At 42.1% G+C, this 20389-nt stretch overlaps 3 protein-coding genes and 2 non-coding genes across 7 annotated transcripts in view; 3 read left to right on the top strand and 2 right to left on the bottom strand.

Moving 5' to 3' along the window:
- cep63 (centrosomal protein 63) lies at positions 1-8581 on the bottom strand. Its single transcript, XM_084920402.1, has 14 exons — positions 8219-8581; positions 7953-8130; positions 6598-6693; positions 6384-6473; positions 6181-6294; positions 5952-6101; positions 5530-5663; positions 4791-4934; positions 4243-4345; positions 3942-4139; positions 2236-2322; positions 1896-2098; positions 1431-1749; positions 1-1340 (listed from the first exon to the last, which is right to left on the bottom strand). The coding sequence occupies exons 1-14, from the start codon at positions 8257-8259 to the stop codon at positions 1140-1142; spliced, it is 2058 nt and encodes a 685-aa protein (XP_084776528.1). The 5' UTR covers positions 8260-8581; the 3' UTR covers positions 1-1139.
- A 229-nt stretch (positions 8582-8810) lies between these two features.
- Positions 8811-8882, top strand: trnap-cgg (transfer RNA proline (anticodon CGG)). Its single transcript has one exon. It is a non-coding gene; the product is annotated as a tRNA-Pro (tRNA).
- LOC146361731 (uncharacterized) lies at positions 8871-11585 on the top strand. Of its 2 annotated transcripts, XM_084920406.1 has the most exons (4): positions 8871-9988; positions 10258-10750; positions 11000-11104; positions 11188-11585. In XM_084920406.1, exons 2-4 carry the CDS (start codon positions 10407-10409, stop codon positions 11231-11233), a joined length of 495 nt encoding a protein of 164 aa, XP_084776532.1. In that variant the 5' UTR covers positions 8871-9988; positions 10258-10406; the 3' UTR covers positions 11234-11585. The 2 variants fall into 2 exon arrangements, with proteins under 2 accessions (XP_084776532.1, XP_084776533.1); XM_084920407.1 differs by lacking the exon at positions 8871-9988 and having other exon boundaries at positions 10012-10750.
- trnap-ugg (transfer RNA proline (anticodon UGG)) lies at positions 9538-9609 on the top strand. Its single transcript has one exon. It is a non-coding gene; the product is annotated as a tRNA-Pro (tRNA).
- Positions 11586-13828: 2243 nt separating the features above from the next.
- Positions 13829-20389, bottom strand: part of rab6ba (RAB6B, member RAS oncogene family a) — a 70493-nt gene continuing 63932 nt past the window's right edge. For both annotated transcript variants that reach the window (XM_084920403.1, XM_084920404.1), the window contains exon 8: positions 13829-17762. In XM_084920403.1, coding sequence (XP_084776529.1) covers positions 17698-17762 — 65 coding nt within the window. In that variant the 3' untranslated portion in view covers positions 13829-17697. The remainder of the gene's footprint in view (positions 17763-20389) is intronic.

The following is a 20389-nucleotide window of genomic DNA, read 5'->3' as shown; positions in this document are numbered from 1 at the left end:
TTCTCGAGATTTGTTTCCCGCTTTATTTCCATTCGATCAGAGCGTCCTTCACTGGGAGAGCAGTAAATTGTCCCCACGCCCCCCCTCGGCTTTTTCACCGGTGCACATGGAAGAAATTAACATTCCATCAGCTTTCTAATGATGAGGACGAAGCACGCCGCAGGGGATGAAGGTCCATGACAGCATTGGCACGGTGCACGCATTCCTGCGCTCGACGGGCTGGAGGGCCTCTGCAGATGGGTGTTGATGATGGGTTGTGTTTGTGTGTGTGTGTGTGTGTTTGACTCGCCCTCCATCATGGACGCAGTGTAAACGATGTGGTATTTTCTAAGTTATGACAGACGTATGGGGAGGATGGACCCTCCTTTGGCTCGCTGCACCGTCAGTCTGTCTGGATGGAAATGCAAACGTCCCATCGATGCTGCATTCCAGACAATAAAATAAAATATGCAGGTCAAGAAAAACAAAAAAACAAAAACAGCAGTTTGGACCAACCGAGTTCTCCTACTCAAACTTCATCATCTTGTCCTTCTACCTGGACATTTAACTTACGTGGTGTTCGAACACATTCCTCCTGCTTCCTGAATCTTGCAGTGCAGGATTTAGGGCAGCATCTTGTCAATCACAAGGGAGGCATGCCTTAAAGCATATAAGTTTAACTGCCTTCTGGACACTAAAGGGGATGACCATTTGCGAAGTAGACATCACGTTGTTCTCATTATGACCTCAAGCAACAGACTGAGCCCATAGATTTATCAGGAAAGTGTTACACAAAGTCACAGGCAAAGGGAGACACTGGCCATTTTTCCCAGACTTCAAATTAAATGGATTTGTTTTGCTATTGTGGGAGTCGCCCCCTGCTGGCCATTAGAAAAAATACAGCTTCAAGGCACTTGTGCTTTCTGGCTTCACTTTTCAGACTTGTAATCTACATTCAGCTTCTTCTAGCACACAGATAAACACACATTCAAGTGTAACAGCCTACAACCTTTACTACAGACGGTTGTTAAGGAACACTTGGTTTAACTCGAGGCGTAAATGTGAAAAAACACTCAATCAAGGGACGCACTATCCCATCTGCGATCATTCATGATGATATAATAAAGCACAAGAACACAGCTGGCACTGTTGTGACTCCATCACTGACCATCCTGCACTGACATCTGGGCAGACTCCAGCTCCGAGCTGCTGTGCAGGAACGTGGAGAACGTCTTGTTGTTCTTCTCCTTCATCCCGAAGATGTGGCTGTCCAAACTCTGCAGCAGCTCCTCAGTCCGTAGGTTCTCTTCCTCCAGGAAACGAGTGACCACTGTGTCTGTCAGCGATGCAGACAAAAGGTCCTAAAGAGGGAAAAAAAATGCAACTTTAGGATTCATCACCCCAAAAAACTAAACTAAATGTTACAGGACATCAATTTTGATGAGGCTCACCTCGGAAGAGGGAGAAGAAATCTCTTTATCGCTGCTGGTCAGAGAGTCTCCCGGGCTCGAGTTTTGTCCATCAGCTGCAGATTTGCTGGAGCTTAGGACCGGCACAGAGTTTCTCGTGGACAGTCTTGTTGTGGTGCTGCTGCTGGAGGACGAGGAGGCAGATGAATGAGGCCTGCTACCTTGGGACTGGCTGCGGGACAGACCTGTGGACGTCTTGGACGAGGTTTGAAGTTCTTTAAAGAGCATCTGGATCTCTCCTTCATAGCGAGTGGTGTTCTCTAGAGCCTGAGCTTTTCTGACTTGCATGTTCTCCTGTGGCCTGTGACAAAACAACACCCCAAACTATTTAAATCTAATATGGAAAAAACACTTTATATCTTAGTTTTTACAAAATACTGAAAATTTTCCTCTTTTACAGGCAACCGCTGATGGAAAGTAACCTGTCTGTGTACATATACTCGCTACCTGTTATACGTAGGCTGCTCTTGGTCAGTCGCAGCATGGCTGAGCACAGCGTGTTCATATTTATCCTGACTGCTCTGATTGGAGGCCTCAAGTTGTGACTGCATCTCAGCGAGAGTCTGCCTTAACTGCCGATTCTCCTGCTCCAGGCTGCTCAGAGAAGACACATAACTCTCCCTCAGGGAGGCAAGCGGGGAGCCTCCCCTCTGTGGAGCGATGAGTGATTCAGGGGGTTAAAAGCGACAGAGGAGTGATTCGGACTTAGTAAAAAAGCACAGAAGAGGCACAAAGAAAAGGCTCCTGTCTGTAACATGAGTGATGACTGATATCGAAGCAGACAAACCTTTGGTGACTGAGGCTGCAGTCTCTGCAGCAGACCTTTCAGGTGCTGGTTCTCAGCCTGTACCATCTCCAGCTGTGCATGAGTCATCTGTGAAAGAATGAGAAAAATGTAATGAACCTCAAAGAATACAACATAATTTCACATTTGGCATAAAACAGGCTGCATTAATCTGCTGGAGATACAGAATAAATGCTAAGAAATAGCAAACCAGCCGTCAGGAAATCGAGGTTTGTGAGTAAGTGTCTTATTTATCAAAGCGCCTGTAAAAACAAGTTTATACTAAATGCAAAGTGAAAGCAAGTGTATGTGAACACAGATGAATCCATTTGCATAAGTTAAACATTTTTCAACCTCTGTGATTGGTTATACTCCTCCTGTTGAATATAAATGTACCAATATTTCTTAGGTGGGAAACAAACAGGCTCTAGAGCAGGGGTGTCGAAATCCAGGCCTCGAGAGCTGGTGTCCTGCAGGTTTTAGATCTCACCCTGGGTCAACACATCTGAATCACATGATTAGTTCATTGCCAGGCCTCTGGAGAACTTCAAGATAGGGCTGTTCGATATAACGATATATATCGGATGACGACATAAAAACGTCTATGTTTCATTTTACGCTATCGTTTGTTTCCTGGTGTCGCAAAATAAACTGTTTACGGCAATATTTTTTCATCGTTTTGATGGACACTGTAGTGGCTATATTAATTTCTTAAAGTTCTCTATATCTCTTATATTTAATATAACAACACTACAGACGGACAAGCGCCTGTTTTTATGCGTTATGGTTAGCAACAACGACGGTAACGCCATCGCGTGTCCGCTTGTTTATGTTCCACATAAACCTTTCACAATAAAGCTCAAGATCCTGTTGAGACTTTTCAAAATAAACTGAATCACGTGAAAGAGCAGATTATTTACGGATGAGAAGTAAAAAAGAGCCGCCAGGTGCTAAAAAATAGACCTTAGACTCAAACGTTAGAACAGGCTTTTCCCCGCAGCACGCCGTGTAATAAATACTCACAAAGAAAACGGCGGCCGCTACATCTTATGTCTAAAAATGTATTGTTTCATGCATCGGTTAAAACACTCGACTCCAGCTACATGACGCGCAGCTGGAAACACTTCACGCAAGTCGAGCTGCCCGAGATTCACAGAATTTACAGAAAATGTTACATTTTTGTGATTTATATCGTTATCGGGACGATAGAATTCTTATATTGGGATATGAGATTTTGGTCATATCGCACAGCCCTACTTCAAGACATGTTTAGGAGGTAATTTAGCCATTTGTATGAGCTGTGTTGGATCAAGGACACATCTAAAACCTGCAGGACACTGGTCCTCAAGGCCTGGAGTTCGACACCTGTGCTCTAGAGAGCTGATTACACAAACGGAGAGTAGCAAAGGACAGGACGTTACACCATCAGCTTGTTAAGGGTCTACCATTTTTCTGGGTAAAAGCTTCAAGTTTCACTGTCCAGTCCCTGCCCAGTACAGCATTCATGCAGTCCATTAATCTAGATCATTTATAAACTTGCTGTTATTAGCAGAAGATGCTTTAAGGGGCCTTGGAAAATCTCCATTTTTAAAGGGATTGCTGCTCATAGAGGCTCGTCTGATCATTCTAGTTTTCTCTCTAGAAGAAGTCTTTACCTACATAATCACTGTTTTTGTGAACTGGCGCTGCATTCAACTGAATTAACTCACTTTGAGCTCAGCAGACTTCTTCTCTGATCGCTCCGCCTCATCGCGAAGCTGCTGCTCGATGCTGGATGAGGAGGCGCTCAGACTGGCGACGGCGAGGTCGCGCTCGTGCAGCTCGCTGGTCAGCTTTGACACCTCCTTTCTCATTCCCTCAACTTCGCCGCTGTGAGTCTGCCTGGCCCGCTCAAGGTCCTCTCTGAGCTGTAGATCAAACGTAGGCAGGACATGAGGTAGTGACGCAGAGCTGATGTTAAACAACAAGAACAAGAATGAAAAAAAAATGAACAAAAACAAAAACACAGACCCTTTTCGCTTCAGCCATAGAAGAGTCACATTCAGCTTTCAGGCTTCGCAGTTCTTGCTCTGTCTTCAAGTTGTCATCTCTCTGTTTACTCACCACCTGCAGCCTGAGTCCAGACAAATAAAAGCAATGACTCGCACAGAAAAAAGATCTGAATGAAATCCACTGACAACTCTGTGTGCTCTGCATTTTTTTCTTAATTTACTTCAGGTCGATTTCAGTGCATATACACATTTAAAAAGGACCACCGAGGTCCAAAGACATTCAAAAGCTACATTGCATAAATATTCAATATTCCCACACAAGGACTAAAAAATATTAGCATCACTCTGCAACTTTTCGCTCCCACGGTTCCTTTTCTCCTGATAGCTGAATCCTAAAATACTTCTGTTTTGTAGAAAAGTGATTCGGTCTGTAATTTTTCTTCTGGTGATATAAATCAGGCGCACCCCATTCCCACTCACTCACTATTTGCTTCAGCTCAAGACAGGATAAAAGACTAAAAAACGAACTTGGGTTTTGGACTACACGAAGGGGTGGACTAACATTACCTCTCTTTGAGACATGCCAGTTCAGCCTTGAGATGACCCTGATATGCTTGGGCACCTTGGAGCTTGGCTGCAGTCTTCTCCAGCTCTCGTCTGAGGATTTCCACACCGGTGCAGCCCTGAGCTACCAGACAGTCTTCCAGAGAGCTGCACAAGAACATCACGCAAACATTCACAGGATGGCAACCTTTATGATGGACAATCGCTAATTGTTTTTCCCAACAGAAAACATCAGAAGATGAAGAAAAGATGTTAGGGAGGATGTGTTGATTCATGCAGGCTGGATAAAAGTATCACTTCATTACTGATGTTGTAATTTTAAATAAACAGGCTTGTTCACTAGGGACGGGAGAACCATGAAACAATCATTAAAGATTAGAAAAACTACAGTATGAAAAGTACAGACCGTGGCTGCAGTGGACACTTGTTGTGGTTTTCAACACTCGGGTCGTATTTAACAGTCGCTGACAGACCAACAACAGCACAAGCAGGAGTAGCCCACAGACCGGTTATACCACATTTTTCACACTCCCTACATCTACAACTGACACAGTCTGCAGGTAGATGGCCAGTTTGCTTAGCATTTAAAGAATTTGATCAGCTCTTGTTTTGGCTGCAGATACTTCAGAGTCAGTCACTTGGAAAGCTACAGTGCTACAAAGCAATATCCTGCCTACAGTGTGGACGCAGTACGCCCCCTTCTGTATAAGTTGCTGAACTACATCACTAGACATACACCCACCGAATGACTTGATCTTTAGCTTGCAGTGCTTGGTTGAATCTGGCTGTTTCGTTACGAAGTCTTTGGCGCTCAAGACTGGCTTGCCGCACAAATGCATCCTGGGAGTCCAGCTCCTCCCATTCCTCAGAAAGCACCTGCAAAACAGCGGATCATCAGCTGATTAAAACATATTTTAACCTGGCACCTATGAGGAACTTTGAGCTTGTAAATGCTTAACTGAAAAATCAACATTAAGAGGTTTATGGGCACTGGATTAAATGTTGAAGCTCAGTTTCTCGACACTGATAAAGTTGATCGTTAGAATAAAGTCTTTTTCATTTAACTTTTCTTTCAGGCTTAATACATGTCGGAGAAACTTGTTGCGAGTGTTGTTTAATTGGAAATCTTCAGTCCTATCACCTTCCCCAGGTTTCTGAACCTACCTGCCAACTCTCAAGTGGTCGGAGACGCTCCAGTTCCAGCTCCTGTGTGTGCAGACTTCTCTGAGCTTTTTCCAGCTGACAGCGCAGGCGCTGCACCTCCAGACAGCAATCCCTGTGCTCCCTCTCCACTTGGTGCGCTGCCCACTGGGACTGGAAACACCAGAAAACATGTGGTGAATAAAACAAACAAGCCTCTGCTTTCTTTACATGCTGAAGTCACTGAACTTACTTTTATGTGTGAGAGCTCATCTTTCAAGCTCTTATTCTCGGTCTCCAGGATTGTGAGCTCCTGCCGGCTCTGGGTGCGCTGTTGCTCCCACTCCAGAGAGCGCTGATGATATTCCTGCAGAGAGAGGGGAGCTTCATTATACCTCACATACCCAGAAGACGGCAGCAATCCAATGGCTTGACTGGGGTGATGTCAGGGTTCACCTTCTGGAGGTCTGTCTCTTTCACTCCTGCGTTAGCGTCCTTGAGGTGTTTGCGCTGAAGCTTATGGTAACTTCTCTTTAACTTATCCAACTGCAGGAATAAAAATGCACTTACTATATTTGAAATCATGCAGGAGAGTGAGTACAAACAGAAAAACTGTAAACTTCTGCCCAAGCAAAAGCAGAAAAGATTTGTAACAGACAAGTTTTCGCACCTCTTCACGGAGTTTGTGCAGTTGCTGCTCGTACTTGGCGGCTAACTCTTGTGGACCAATCTTGACATCTTCAAGCTGCTTGCGGAGTAATCCAATCTACAGTCATGGGTGAGGACAGTAATGGTGTTGGAAAGAGTTAATATGAGCACTCAATTTATGAGCTGTGTTAGCAACTATCTTATATTGAGGCTATGCTCATTACCAGCTGCATATTTTTATTTTTGGTCTCTACTCAAAATGCTCTTTATTTATTCACACTGAGCCTTGACGCACCACCCCACTTCCTTGTTGGTGCCCCACAAAAATTGCAGGTTCACAATCTACAAATTTTATCATCATCAAATCATCAACAAAAATAAAGGATCCAAATCTAGTTTTACTTAAATAAAGGCTGATTTAATCATATCAACAACATCCATTTTTCTTTTCCTCATATGACGTTGCTTTGTGGCGGCAGCAGACAAAGCAACGCCACTGGGAAAACGTCAAAAGGGAGCAAGTGTCCTGATTAGAGGCCATCTCAACTTGCTCTTTTTAACAGCGAGGAGCAGTGCCTCGACTCTTAGCTCCCTCCAGATGTCCTGGCTCCTAATCCTACCGCTACGCCCAGACTCACTTCAGCTGCTTGTATCTACCACCACACTCGTTAGGTCATTCTCCAGATTTCAGCACGCACTTTAGGAGTGTGCAGGCACGTCACACTCCACGTTCCCATAACTTGTGACTAAGATCATAGCCTCAGACTTGTAGGTGCAGGCCCTCATCCTGGCTGCAAACTGCTCCAGTGCATGCTGATGGTCATGTTGTGATGAAGAACAATATCTGTTGGATGCAAACTGACTGAATAACCTCATCAGGAAAGCCGAATCTGTAGTCGGCGTGAAGCTCATCAACCTGGAGATTCTTTTAACCTCACTGTCTGAGAGTCTGCTGCTATCAGACTCTTTAATTCATCTATTTGAGTCAGACCCACGCATACTGATCAAGACTAAACACACCTCATTGCACTCTGCCACAAAGTATATGTGCACACCTAGCAGCACCTTTTACCTGTTAATGTCCCAGAAACATTAATGTTAATACGTATGTCCTTTTATATTTATATCTTGAAGTTTCAAGATAGATTTCAAGAAGTTTCGCTGATCTGATCATTTGCACAACACAGGGATGTGATTTTGAGGTTCCAACAATGGACACCTCCTCACACCGGCTACACTTTGACATCCTGTCCACGAACATCACTAACAGGATCGAGGGAGGAGTACCAACACTGGATCAACACGTGTACACATCATTATTTATCTTTTAGAACTTTGCTCCTGTTTAGTATAAACTCTTAGGCTCTTCTATTTCACCTCCAGGTCCCTCCGTTCAATTGTGCTCCGTGAGTTTAAAAGTTCCTCTTCTCTACTTTTCAGCCTGAGCTCCAAGGCGCGGTTCTCATCTTCCCATTTCTTCTTCTGATCGTTGATCATGATGTCAATTTGTCGCATCAGTTCCTGAAGCTCCGGCTCACACGATGAAAGGACTGAGCTGAAAGAAAAAGCCAAATAACGAAAAGGGCGTAATTTCTGTAAATGCTCATGGCCCAAGTTAGTTCTTTAAGCGCAGTGCAAGTTACCTCAGATCAGGGCTGTGCATCGACCCCAGAAAAGCCTCCATCTGGTTCAAAGTAACGTCAGTCCTGTTAGTAACTTAAAGCGGACTGGCTTTGCGGGCGCTTCACGTGCCCTTTCCCTACGCAAGAAGTTTACTATAACTTAGCAACCATACACGTTACTAGCAACCCATAATACACAGCGAGCTAAACCAAGGCTGACCTCACTGCTACACGGAGGTGGTTTCTGCTTACAGCATTGTTAGCTCACGTTAGCTGCTGACTGTGGCTGGTCCGTGTCAACTCATCCAACTTTATTTATTTACATCACTAGCTGGACTACACTGCACAACCGAACAGCGCGCTTCCTGAGGTATGGCGGTAACTCCACCACTGCATGTGATGTCAACACGCTGTACGTAACTTCAGAGCACAGGAAGCAACTGGTTTAAAATACTCAAAACAGACTTGTTATCCACATGTCTAGCTATGAAAGTTCGTGTTTGGAAATTCCCTGTTGCCTGTAACGATTTTTAACAAATATTATCATAACATAGGTCATCTTGTTGGCTTTTTAGAAGATTAAAGGATATTGTCAGACATCCTATGAACACGTGGCTCGTTGGTCTAGGGGTATGATTCTCGCTTCGGGTGCGAGAGGTCCCGGGTTCAAATCCCGGACGAGCCCAATTTTTGTACCGTTAAGGACTGTTGACATATTTACTTCAAACATCTGCAGTGAATTTTTGTAGAGTCGACTGTGGAGTCTACGTAAGTAGTCAGCACTGCTACCAGTTTTCAAGCTAATGCGCGTTTTCACTTCTGAATTGGCTTGTGGTCGTGTTCTGGTGTTCTGGGAATCCGTCCCACCACACTAAAAACTCTACCCGTTGTTTCTGCGCATGCGCCGCGCGTGCGCAAAAACACAAACCCCAAATTGACTTCATTTTTTTAGGCCAATGTGAGTATTTGTTATGGTTATGATTAGGGTTATGGTTAGGGTTACGGTTTGTCAGAAGTCACTTTCAAATTATCGTACGTATAGGACGATTTGCCAAAGTAGGACGGTCTCAGAACTGGTGATTTATATGCTGTGCCAGTCACGGTAGAAACCAAGAACATAGTGTAGGGTCCCTACTCTTTGTGGTCAGTTGTATTTTTGGAAGGAAAAATGTTTCTTACGTCGATTCCGTACAAACAGTTTTCAGGAATTTGCTGACATCGGTTAGTCCTTATATTGAGGTTGCGATTATATTATCTTATAGCAACGCGATGATTGTTGATTAAATACAGTCATGGATGTGTTAACATATAAAAACGCTACCACGGGATTCCCTGCAACTGGCTCGTTGGTCTAGGGGTATGATTCTCGCTTTGGGTGCGAGAGGTCCCGGGTTCAAATCCCGGACGAGCCCACCTTTTCTATTTTTCCAGAAGAATATCAACCCTTTTCAATTTATCTTGAAACATAAGGATGTTTTTAATGTTAAAGCTAACTAGATTACTTTTTCTGTTTGACTACACCCGCCTTCCATTGCGTCATTTCCCCGTTTCTCCACCTGCCTGTTGTCAAACACTGAACAAAGAGCGTCCCAGCCGCTCTGCTTCCCCAGCTGTTATGCTGGGTGGGCCGTGAGAAAGAGAAAGAGCTGGAGACGTTTCTGTTCCGCCCCCACAAACCCAACAGACACTCCTAACAGGAGGCAGACGAGCCGGCTTTCTGACACCATTCACTGCAGAGAGGCTGAGCTGTGCAGCCAAAGACGGACAATAAATTACACGCAAAGGCCAGCTGTAAGTACACTCTTTATTATTATTATTGAAACATTTTTCTTTCAAATCAGCATAAGATAGTAGATGGTAGTGTATTTTGGTATATTGCTGTCCTTTCTAATCAGGTCCATTGTCTGGAATAAAACATCAATACTACAACAATCCAGATTAACCTTTATTTAAATATTAAATTATTAGATCTTAATTGGACATCTTAACTACAAATGTAACTTAAATTTGATGCAACAATGCTTCTAATAGCTAATAAAAATCTTTTTTTAATGTATTAGGGAGTCACTTTGGTGAGCTTGGGACCTGCAAGAGCCATCATCTTCACCATTGTTTCTAAACACTGGACTTGCAGAAAGCCTTTTCACACCCATTAAAAATTTAGATTTTGTAGAAAAATCCTTCAGTCCACAAGTTGTCGGGGTTGACCATGGTTCTCTGTGAGGATGGCGACTGTAGCGTCTGCCTGTTGCCCTACTCCCGGGTGGAGAGGATCCCCCGGGTGCTCCACTGCAGGCACACCTTCTGCGATTCGTGTCTGGAGAGGATGTCAACGGAGAGGAACGGTCTGCTCACCGTGGGCTGCCCTTTGTGTCGCCGGGTGACCTGCATAGGCCGAGGTCGAGGTCTTCGAGAAGCTCTGTGGGTCAACAGCAAGCTGTGGGACCAGATACCAGAGGATGTGGACGTAAGAGAAGAAGAGGAAGAGGAGGACGGAGAGAAGCAAACAGCTGCACAGGAGAGGATAGAAGATAAACAGTTACAAGGAGAATGGTGGGTTTATCATTTTGAGTCTTTAAACATTACAGCGTGGAAGGTGAGGACTGAAAATGTTTTAAATGGCAGAAAATGAGAACAAAACCTGTTTGGAGGGAGTGCTGAATATAAAATTCCTGTCATACCGAGTCATTTACACATTAGTGCCGAGCAGTCCATTTGTCCACACAGCTTCTCATTAGCGCCTCGGCTCTACAGCATTCTTCCCAAAGCCCAGTCTGACACGAGAGTTTTTTCTCTTTTCAGCATTTCCTCGAGATCCGCCAGAGCGAAGCTCAAACTGCCCACATTCTTCAGGAGGTTCAGTCTGACGAAGCAACACCAGGAGAGAATCGTGTCTGGCAGCAATGTGTACGTCCTGAGTTTGTAGCTTTTATTTACAGATTATTAGTAAAAATGATCACTTAAATTTTTCTGTTTGTTTCATCTTAAAGGGAAATGAAATCCTGGCGCAGACTTTCAACAGAAGAGACTTTTTAAAAATACGAAAACTGACAAGTGGCCGCTCTCAGGAAGAGAAGACTCAACTTTGAAGGGAAGCTGTGGTCGCTGGGGGAGGAGGATTCATTTGTGATCCTGTCAGGACACGGTTTTGTCCTCAGCCAAAGGTGCTCCGTCTCCCCATTATTTATTCTAGGATTAATTCTCCCAGCCGTTGCTGTGGGATTTAGTTCAGCTGTCCCAGAGCGGCTAACACCCGTAGACCTAGACCCCCTCAGAACAGATGGTCCCCTCTCCATTTCAGCTCCTGAATAGCCATCATAACTTATTGTTTTCTGTATTTATGATAGCTAGGACATGAAGTATTTAATAAAACTATTTTTGAAACAAGTTTCCATTGGGTTTTATTAACATCTGAAAGAATCATGAGCTTTCCTCCTTTACCGCATGCACCATTTATGACACATGAAGTATTTAAGTGAGTGAAAAAAGTGAAGCCAGGAGGGGATTTCTGAATATTATTTCTGTGGAGAAGACGCACAACAAAAACCTGCCACAAAAGACTCATTCAACCACGAAAGTGGATTATAAAACTCCATTCACCGAGCATCTGGCACATATTCCACGTTCAATGATATCTGCAAACTGGATCATCACTTTCTTTTCTTTTTGTTCCACCTTATGTGCACGTTAAACCCGCCCGACATATTTTAAAGAAGATACGTTGAGAGGACTATGATGTGTTTGTTGTCTCAGTCACATTAAGGTCAGTGCTGTTTGGATGGAGCTGAAAATCTGTTAGTTGTCACACTGGTTTGGACTCAACTGTTAGCCTGCACACTCTTAGTCATGTATTGGCAGGCGGTGTGTTATTCTGCCTTTAGATACCATATTCCCACGTTTAAGTGTTAAATGACTGCCAAACAGGAAGCTGCTTCCAAGTTCAAAACAAGCTGGCAGCCACGGGGGCGGGCTGGACGTGAATGTATCAGGAAGGCAGCAACAAACAAACACGCACACGCATGATTGTGTATATGGGAAAGAACCAGTTTCAGTTTTGCAATGTATTTACTGGCTCTCAGTGCAGGCCTGATGGTAGTAATCCCCAAGATTAAAGCTGAACAGAACAGGAAACAACTCCCAGATTGTCTCAGCAGTGGTGGGATAATGTAGATAACTGACTTCAGTCGGATTTGGAATGCTAAAATATAAAATTACACTTTTCCTGGAGGATAATTTAGGCCTAGCATCAGAATTAAATACTGTGGTAAATTACACCAACCTAAAAACCAAAGGCCCGCGTAAGCATCTGCAGGTTTCTTTGGTCAAACTGATTAATGAGGCAGTTATTTACCCCGGAGCCGCAAAAATATTATCAGCTCCAGCGGGGAAACTTTGCAACAACGTCATGGTGTAAGATCATTTCCTCAGTACTGCATTGCAAACAATAGTACATTCCTGTTTGAGTATCTGAATTCACACAAACACTCGCAGTACAGAATAATACGTCTGGGATTAATTAAACAAATTAAAGATCAACTTTCATTCTTGTGATTGAAACACTACATTATTACCTGCACAGGTGGCCTAGAAAGAGTCACCATTTAGTTTCTGTTTCACAGCTGGAAACAGCAATGAAATCAGCAAACCGTCATGAGTAGAAACTGGAGATGATCGTTATTGAGTCAAAGTAGAAACCATGCATGCCACGACACGTGTGATAACTTGACACAATAATTCCTTATTGTGACCTACACAATGAGAGAGTGCACATAACAGCAAGCTTAAAGTCATGACAGTACAGCAGTTTTAGCATTATCCAATCATCTCAGGGTTTTTATTGCGTCCCATATTTTTTTGTGTTGTAGTTTTCAAAAGGTTAAAATTTAAGACAGACACCTTTTGAAAGTCTGGCTTTTATCCACTGTGTATAAAGGAAACCTTTGATATTTTGTGTTAGTAATACAAAAAGAAAATTTTAATTTACTGTATCATTACTTTTTTAGGCTGCCAACAAAGACTTAAACTAAGATTTATTTATTTATTTATTTTTAGGTAGGTGGGAATGGATCTGGGTTGGAAATGCTCTGACCGTTTACAGATTGTTTTACAGCAGCTCTACGTCCTTGTTTCAAGAACGATGACGGCCATGTCCATCTTTTATATAGTCTTTGGTTTTTCTCTGGCTAAGTACGAATGGCCGAAACTGTCAAATTAAAATTATACAAAGAAATACATAAATGACCTATTAAAAATATAAAATTAAAATAACTAAATATAGTATAAAGATACAAACAGGTAGCAATTATTTAAAATATATATAAATACATTGTATTTGCAATTATATTTTTTAATTAATCTTATTTTCAGCCGTTTATAAAGTTCATGAGCGCAGTGATTTCTCCCCGACCACTTCCTTCAACTCCTCTGGGATATTATCTCCAGTGTAGGCCTACCTGGGGCCTCTTCCAGTAAGACATACCTGAAAGCCCCCACCTGGGAGGCAGCCCCACACAAATCTTATTAAAATGTTTTATTTATTTCATTTATTTTGGATTTTTACAGTTTTGGTTCTCCAAAGCTAAGGAAGAAAGAAAAGAAGAAGTAAAGTTTATTTAAGAAAAGTCCCGTGCATGACTTTGGTAATAAGACATCTTTATTAATCATTTGGAGAGACATGCTAGATTTCTGTACAGTGTGAATGGAAAGCCAGAGCACAGGGCTTCCCCCCCCACATCCTCAAACACACAACGCCTCCCCCAACAAGACATCTGCTGCATCACTTGGTCCATTTCAAGAGAAATGTTAACAGGAAACAACGAAACAAAGGTGGACTTTTATATCGAAGGGGAATAAATACGAGTGTGTGAGTGTGTAATGATCAATCATTTTGCTGTGATTTGAAACATAAATACCTCCCTCCTCACGAGGCAGCAACACAAAGAGAGTAAACATTACAAGACTTTCATTTTGAGGGATTCAAACTTAAAATCCAACCTGCAAAACAATATGTTCCAGTCCAGATCTCCCATCATATTTGACCAATCCCGTCTCTCACTAGTCTTATTATTTGGCTCATTATGTGGGTTAGAAAGGTTCACTAGCTTTCACCAGAGTGCTCCCCCATTTATTTTTTGTGTGGGTTTTTTTTGTGTGAACGTGAACAATTCCTACATGTTTGATTCTACTCTAAGACACAGTAAATATTATTATTTTTTAACCATGTTTCTAAAACATCAACATCGTCACTCTAAATCTAAAACATGTTCTTAAAAAGTGCAGGAAAGATTTCACCTCAAAGACAAGTCAAAGTAGTGTTCTGACTGACTTCACAACCGCCACGTAATCCTACGACTCTGGACATTTTTAAGAGCCGTTTGCAACCTTGCATCATACAAACGGCAGCAGTCAGTTTAGGTGCTAGTATGAGGATCCACTGGTGTCAAAATTACATTTGTACGGCTGCTGTCTATGTGGCCAAAACATGCCCGAAAAGTCGCCCTGCTCGTTTTACTGGATTTGAAAAAACTGGCCGCGTTTTTTAAACTTTCATGTCTGTTCACAAAAACAAGAGACAAGCAGAGCAGCACTTAGAAAAGACGAGAGCCTCATCCAATATAGGATTTATACTTATTACAAGGGATAAAATAAATAGAAAGACACATGACGTCATGGCATCCTCTGGAGCAGAGTCAGTCCCAGACTAGTGGGTGTTTTTGCCCAACAGCAGCAGATCTCTGCTGACCCACCTCAGCTGCAGGGTGGGCATCGGACTCGTGTGCCTCTAAGTACAGGGCATTCATTGCTGGTTATGATTTTTCCATTCCTCTATATGACGATAAAACTCGAAACTTGAAACCTGCACTGCAGCCACAGGCGTGTAAAGGAGCACCAACTGTCGGGGGCTTTCAAAGGAGAAAAATTAAAAGAGATCTCCAGACAAAAGGAACCGCTAGGGATCCTTCATCCAGGGAAAACTTGTAACTTTTTCTTCGTCTGCACAGACACCTAGTTGACCGAAGGGCTCTCGCTCAGTCGGCTGTGCCTGAACTGAATTAAATACTAAGTGAGTCTGAGCTTTTAGGGAAGAGCATTTTGACATGTAACACAGTAAAATCTTTTAAAAAGCCAGCTTTGTAGCATAAATGATGGAAAAATAATGATCAGGTGAGGTTATAGAACTTCAGCAGACTTTTGGCACTGAATAATCATCAGTTGACTTTGCTCAAAAAACAAATGAAAGAGACGCAACCTCACCTCATCACTGGACTTTGGATTATCTTATATTAGTTTAAGAGACAGTCTGACTGCATCTTTATTTTACGAGAAGCCAGAGTCAACGTCTGTCCATGGTTGGTTTTTCACCATCATACCGACAGCAGTTTTTACGTCGCTTCACAGTCACGCTCGACAGAATCACTGCAATCATTTGCCTCAAGATTCTGTTGGAAGCCTGTTTGCACTGCATGCATTGCAAACACAGCTGACAAATGCTTAGTGTGTCTTTGTGTGAACATAATTTTGGCACAAATGGATCCTCATACTACGAACATCAAAAAAAAAACAACAAAAAAAAAAAAACTCATCTCAGTGGGAACACGAAACGACAGTTTCTATGACAATCAGAAATGTCTTTGAATTAAGTGACTGTACATTTACCATGAAGCTTCTCATAACTTCATATTAACCTGAAAGGTCTACATGTGCAAATTAGTCTATTGTCAGGAATGAAACTGATTTACAATGTTAAAGGTCGGTTTGAACACAGAACCGGTCATCAGGGAACTTTAGTCTGTCCTCTGTGACCCAAGGCGAGGGCTTTGATCCTCCGCTGCTCGCTTACAGTAAGTACACTGTATGTGCATCATAATCACAAACACCAAGATACCACACAATGCAACAGCAGCTGACAGGTGAAAACGGTGACCCCGAAGTTGCCGTAATGTGGCGAGGATGATGCGACTTGTCAGTGGCCCTCTATGTGACTGCATTCTAACGTTGCCGATGCAGAAAGCACACGTTTACACCCACACACACGCACGCACGCACACACACACACGACAAAAACATATCCTGTAGTCAAGTATACAAATCCAGTTCGTAAACAAACAGACAGAAAAAAAAAAAGACTTGGACTAGTCGTCATCCGAGTGCATTGAGTCACGGGTGTAATGTTACCATTTACATATTCAAACTTGTGTACACGGGTAAACAGTACCTATGCTTAAAAACTAGGCATGCATTAGATACTCGAGAAGCTCGCTTTGTCCTGTAATGACTCAAACACCAAGTTATGGATCCCACCTGAGTTATGGGCAGAAGGGAAGTTGGGAAAAAAAAGGTCTATTAGGAGTTACACAAGTTTTCAGTGGTTACAGTTTGGGGGATTTCTGTATTTGCCCATAACAGCAGTGGCATCCATAAAAAAATATCCAAGCCTACTGTCTCTTGTCCAGCTCTCACACACAGAGCTTGTTGGGTCATTCCATAAAAAAGAAAAAAGAAAACAAAGAAAAAGAAAAACAACAAAAAAATAAATCAACAAAATCTTAAAAAGTTCCCACCTGGCTCCCTCAGAGTCAGCACGTTGTGTATGTACAGTAACTTCAAGATATTTACTGAAGTCATGCAGAGTTCTACCTTCAGACTATGAATATTTTCAGGCTTACATAGGCTGACATGTTTAACCCATTTCACAGAACATAACAACACCAATGTTGTTTCATAAGCCACATTCAAGCGTGTTATCACAGGAGGACTCACAACAAGAAGATCAAAATGTAAGTCACATTTCAGATGCTATAACTTATTTGGATCATTTAAAAAGAATTTCTCCACTGAATTACTAGAAATACCAATGATATTTCTGTCACTCTACAGATCCTATCATGTTGACAGCCTAACACTGATTTGCTTTTTTCATCTCCTGAACTTTTATAACAGATCAAAAATGACAGAAATCAGTAGGGTGAAATAAAAAATGTACTTTAAGGGTCTGTAACTCAGAAAATATTCATAGTATGTGTTAAACACTAATGCTATTGTAACACTAAACTAACACTTAAACACTAATGTTATTCTACACTTAAAAGAAAAAAACAGAGGGGGCCAGGTGGGAGGCATCGACTGATTTTTATGGAATGACTCTTTTCCGGAGAGATTTCCCTGAATACAAAAATAGAAAAGAAACTGGGAAAACTCTTTAAAAAATGTACACATAAAGCAACTTGGTGTTCTCTCCTCCACAAACATCCTTTTTTAGCAAGTTGTAGGATTTTTCTTTTCTTTTTTTTTTTTAAACTTGGCAGTTTTGTTAATAAAACCAGGCTACTTTCGAACCAAACCCACACACTGCTCACTCCAACCGATGACCAGTCGTCAGGTGAGGAGGCCAGATTCGCAACGTGCAAAGCCAACTGCGGTTAACCAATAGGAAGCAACAAAACAAGCATGTGGTGTAAATGATGTTTTCTTTTTTTCCCCCTCAGGATGGGTGCAGAGCATTAACAGGAACAGCCGCCCTCAGTGGTCGGGGGCTCCTGCGGTTTGTCCAACTTGATGTCAATCACTGAAGAAGAAGATTAAGGAACCTTTGGGAACATGAAGACTTAAAGAGGAAAAGCCTGCATTACCAGTTTCCACCACTAGATGCTGCTGTTTTTTGCATTTAGCTTTCAATCAACAATTCTTACTGAACATGTTCTTCATGAGTCAACAATAATAACAATAACCATAATAACGATTAAAAATGATATATATAAAAAAACTGTACATAACCTTAAAGCGAGGAAGATTTCTGTGTCTGATTGATGATTGTCTTTTTTGGAGAACAATGAAAATGTTTATTTTCATTGTCATAAATGTCAAAAACTAGAAACTTTCAGCTTTATTTTGATTTGATTTTAGATTTTGATGTGGACAATATTGTTTCAGCTTTCATTTTCAGCTTCAAGTTTGGTTTATATTTTTATTTTTTTTAACTAAGATGCTTGTTCACGCCTTGTTTTAGCTTCAAGTTTTGTTTCAATTAACCTACAAATGAGGTTTGGATGCATTTTATCCAAAAATCGTTCCCCAAGACACCTAAAGAAAATTTTATGCAACATGAAGAATTACCTTTTAACCAAGCAAAAGGCAAACTATGTGACTGTGTTACTCAGTGTCAAAGAATCGGTAAAGAATTTGACTCGCTCTTGGATGGGCAGACCTGTCATGGTGTTATGGTGAACCTTGACATTTGACAAACGTGTTTTGTTCATGAGGCTGGCATTACCCAGCTCATCGAGGAAACCTCTAGTCTATTGTTAGCAGCTGAAAATGGAAGCTGGCGGAAGCTGATGCGCAAAGGCGTGTTAATGAGTAGCTTCTGTAAGTCAGAATGATTTTTTCCACAATGCCGGTGAGCTGTTATTGTCTATTTCCCGGTCAGTATGAGCTCCTTTGTCTTATGGAGGCAAAAGTAAACCATGACTGAGTGCTTCTGTATGATGACCTGCTGTTAAATGCAGCAGCAGCAGCCTCCTACTTACTAATTACTGTTCTGCTGAACATGATGCATGTGTAAGAAGGAAGCCTGAAAAACTGTGACCTATATACTCCATGCAGGTGATTTAAGAAACAATCCCAGTGTGGCTGACAGATACCAGTCCGAACTGCTCCAGGCAGCAGTTCAGGTGTGTATATTTTTATATTTAATGGTTGCATGTCATTATGTGTCACTTCAAGGACGGCGGTTAAATGCAACACATACAGGAACGTTCCCCTTTGGATTGGATCCCATCTGGAAACTGAGGCTGCCAACATCTCCAAACCAAATGAGCCCCATCAAACTGGAATATTTTAGCTGCCTGAAAAGCGTGTGTGCATGTTTTAGCAGTGGTTAATGAGGCACTGGTAAACTGTTTCCTAACCGCTCATCCAACCCAGAGTCACCAGTGAGCCTGGAACCCAGGTGGGGACACATCTGTCCCTAAAGCATACTGAAAAATTTAGCTGGGATTGGTCAAAGCAGCTCCAAATATCTGTTTAACAGCTTAAAATCAGATTGAAATATACCAGCTTTGTAGGAAATGTTCACATTACTTTCTACTTCTGCTGTACTATATTGCTGTTAAATATAGTGCTGATGTTGCTTATATATAGGCAGTAAATACTGTCTATCATGGAGAATTTGGAAAAATAAAAGCGGTAAAATTCTGCAGCCTCCTCGATCTGGAATCAGCTGCAAATTCACCTAAATCTTAAAGAGTTGCTGTTGCTGGCGACATGGAGACAATTACTCTAAACTTAAATTCATGAATGAAAGCTATTGCCTGTTTTACAATTTTTTTGAAGTTTTTATGGTTTTTGGTAAATTTTCACAGCCTGTTTATCCGCTAGAACAACACAGATTAAGTGGCCGAGGGAATCAAACCCGAGCCCTTGTGACCTTCTGGCACAAAGGTCGCCAGCTCAGTGAGCCACACCTGTGCTCCACACCGAGCAACAGTGACAAACAATGAAAACTGAACTGAAACCAACAAAACCACTCTGGAAACTGGGAATAAACTCAAGTTAAAGGAAAAAAAACAAATAAAAATAAAAACTATAATAATCCTGGTCTGATGTGATTTCTTTTTTTCTTCCTCTCTCTCTTACAGACATGGATGACCCCAGCACTCGATCTGGGTCAAGAACCTTTTTCACTCTCCCCATCTGCAGCGCCGCAGCGGTAATGAGGCGCTGTGATTAGACAGGAAGCTGTTCTCAGGAAGAGAGCAGAAGGCTGCACTGCACAGGTGAGATCCAGCATAAATCAGCATGACCTGTCTGGCCCCAATTTAAAACCAGCCATTAAAGGCAACAAGGGACAAACTGTTCAAAGAAATCCACAAAGCTAAAGCTCATTCTGCTCACTCAGTATTTTATTTGATTTGTTTCATTCCCTTTTTACCATTTGAGTCAGCAAATTGTTATTTATATGTCATCTCTTCTGTTCCAATTATGGATACTCAGATTAAATATGGACAAAGTTTGAGCCTGAATTAACTTTCATTTCAGTTTTCTCCAGGATGTAAAAAAAAATAATGCATGTACAGGGCTCTGTCAGTAGAACTAATTCACTTTATAGATATGGTTAGCCAAGAAAAAAAAAGTAGTACTTGTGCATTTCATCTGCTGGTGTTGACTGGTCTACAGTGACTGAGCAGCCATCCA

Source organism: Perissodus microlepis, chromosome 23, assembly GCF_051167445.1.
Source record: "Perissodus microlepis isolate ML-2025 ecotype Zambia chromosome 23, ASM5116744v1, whole genome shotgun sequence".
In the NCBI taxonomy this organism is placed as follows: domain Eukaryota; kingdom Metazoa; phylum Chordata; class Actinopteri; order Cichliformes; family Cichlidae; genus Perissodus; species Perissodus microlepis.
Note: the sequence above shows the minus strand (reverse complement) of the source record. Positions and strands in the feature narration are given on the sequence as shown.

What these genes read in the sequence shown, in the direction of transcription:
- cep63 (XM_084920402.1), bottom strand. Translation starts at nt 8,259, where the DNA reads ATGGAGGCTTTTCTGGGGTCGATGCACAGCCCTGATCTGAG. An exon ending in TGCACAAACTCCGTGAAGAG is followed by an intron (nt 6,474 to 6,597) that starts GTGCGAAAACTT and finishes TTATTCCTGCAG; the next exon opens with TTGGATAAGTTAAAGAGAAG. An exon ending in CTATGGCTGAAGCGAAAAGG is followed by an intron (nt 4,140 to 4,242) that starts GTCTGTGTTTTT and finishes TTTGATCTACAG; the next exon opens with CTCAGAGAGGACCTTGAGCG.
- LOC146361731 (XM_084920406.1), top strand. Translation starts at nt 10,407, where the DNA reads ATGGTTCTCTGTGAGGATGGCGACTGTAGCGTCTGCCTGTTGCCCTAC. An exon ending in AAACAGTTACAAGGAGAATG is followed by an intron (nt 10,751 to 10,999) that starts GTGGGTTTATCA and finishes TTCTCTTTTCAG; the next exon opens with CATTTCCTCGAGATCCGCCA. An exon ending in ATCGTGTCTGGCAGCAATGT is followed by an intron (nt 11,105 to 11,187) that starts GTACGTCCTGAG and finishes TTCATCTTAAAG; the next exon opens with GGAAATGAAATCCTGGCGCA.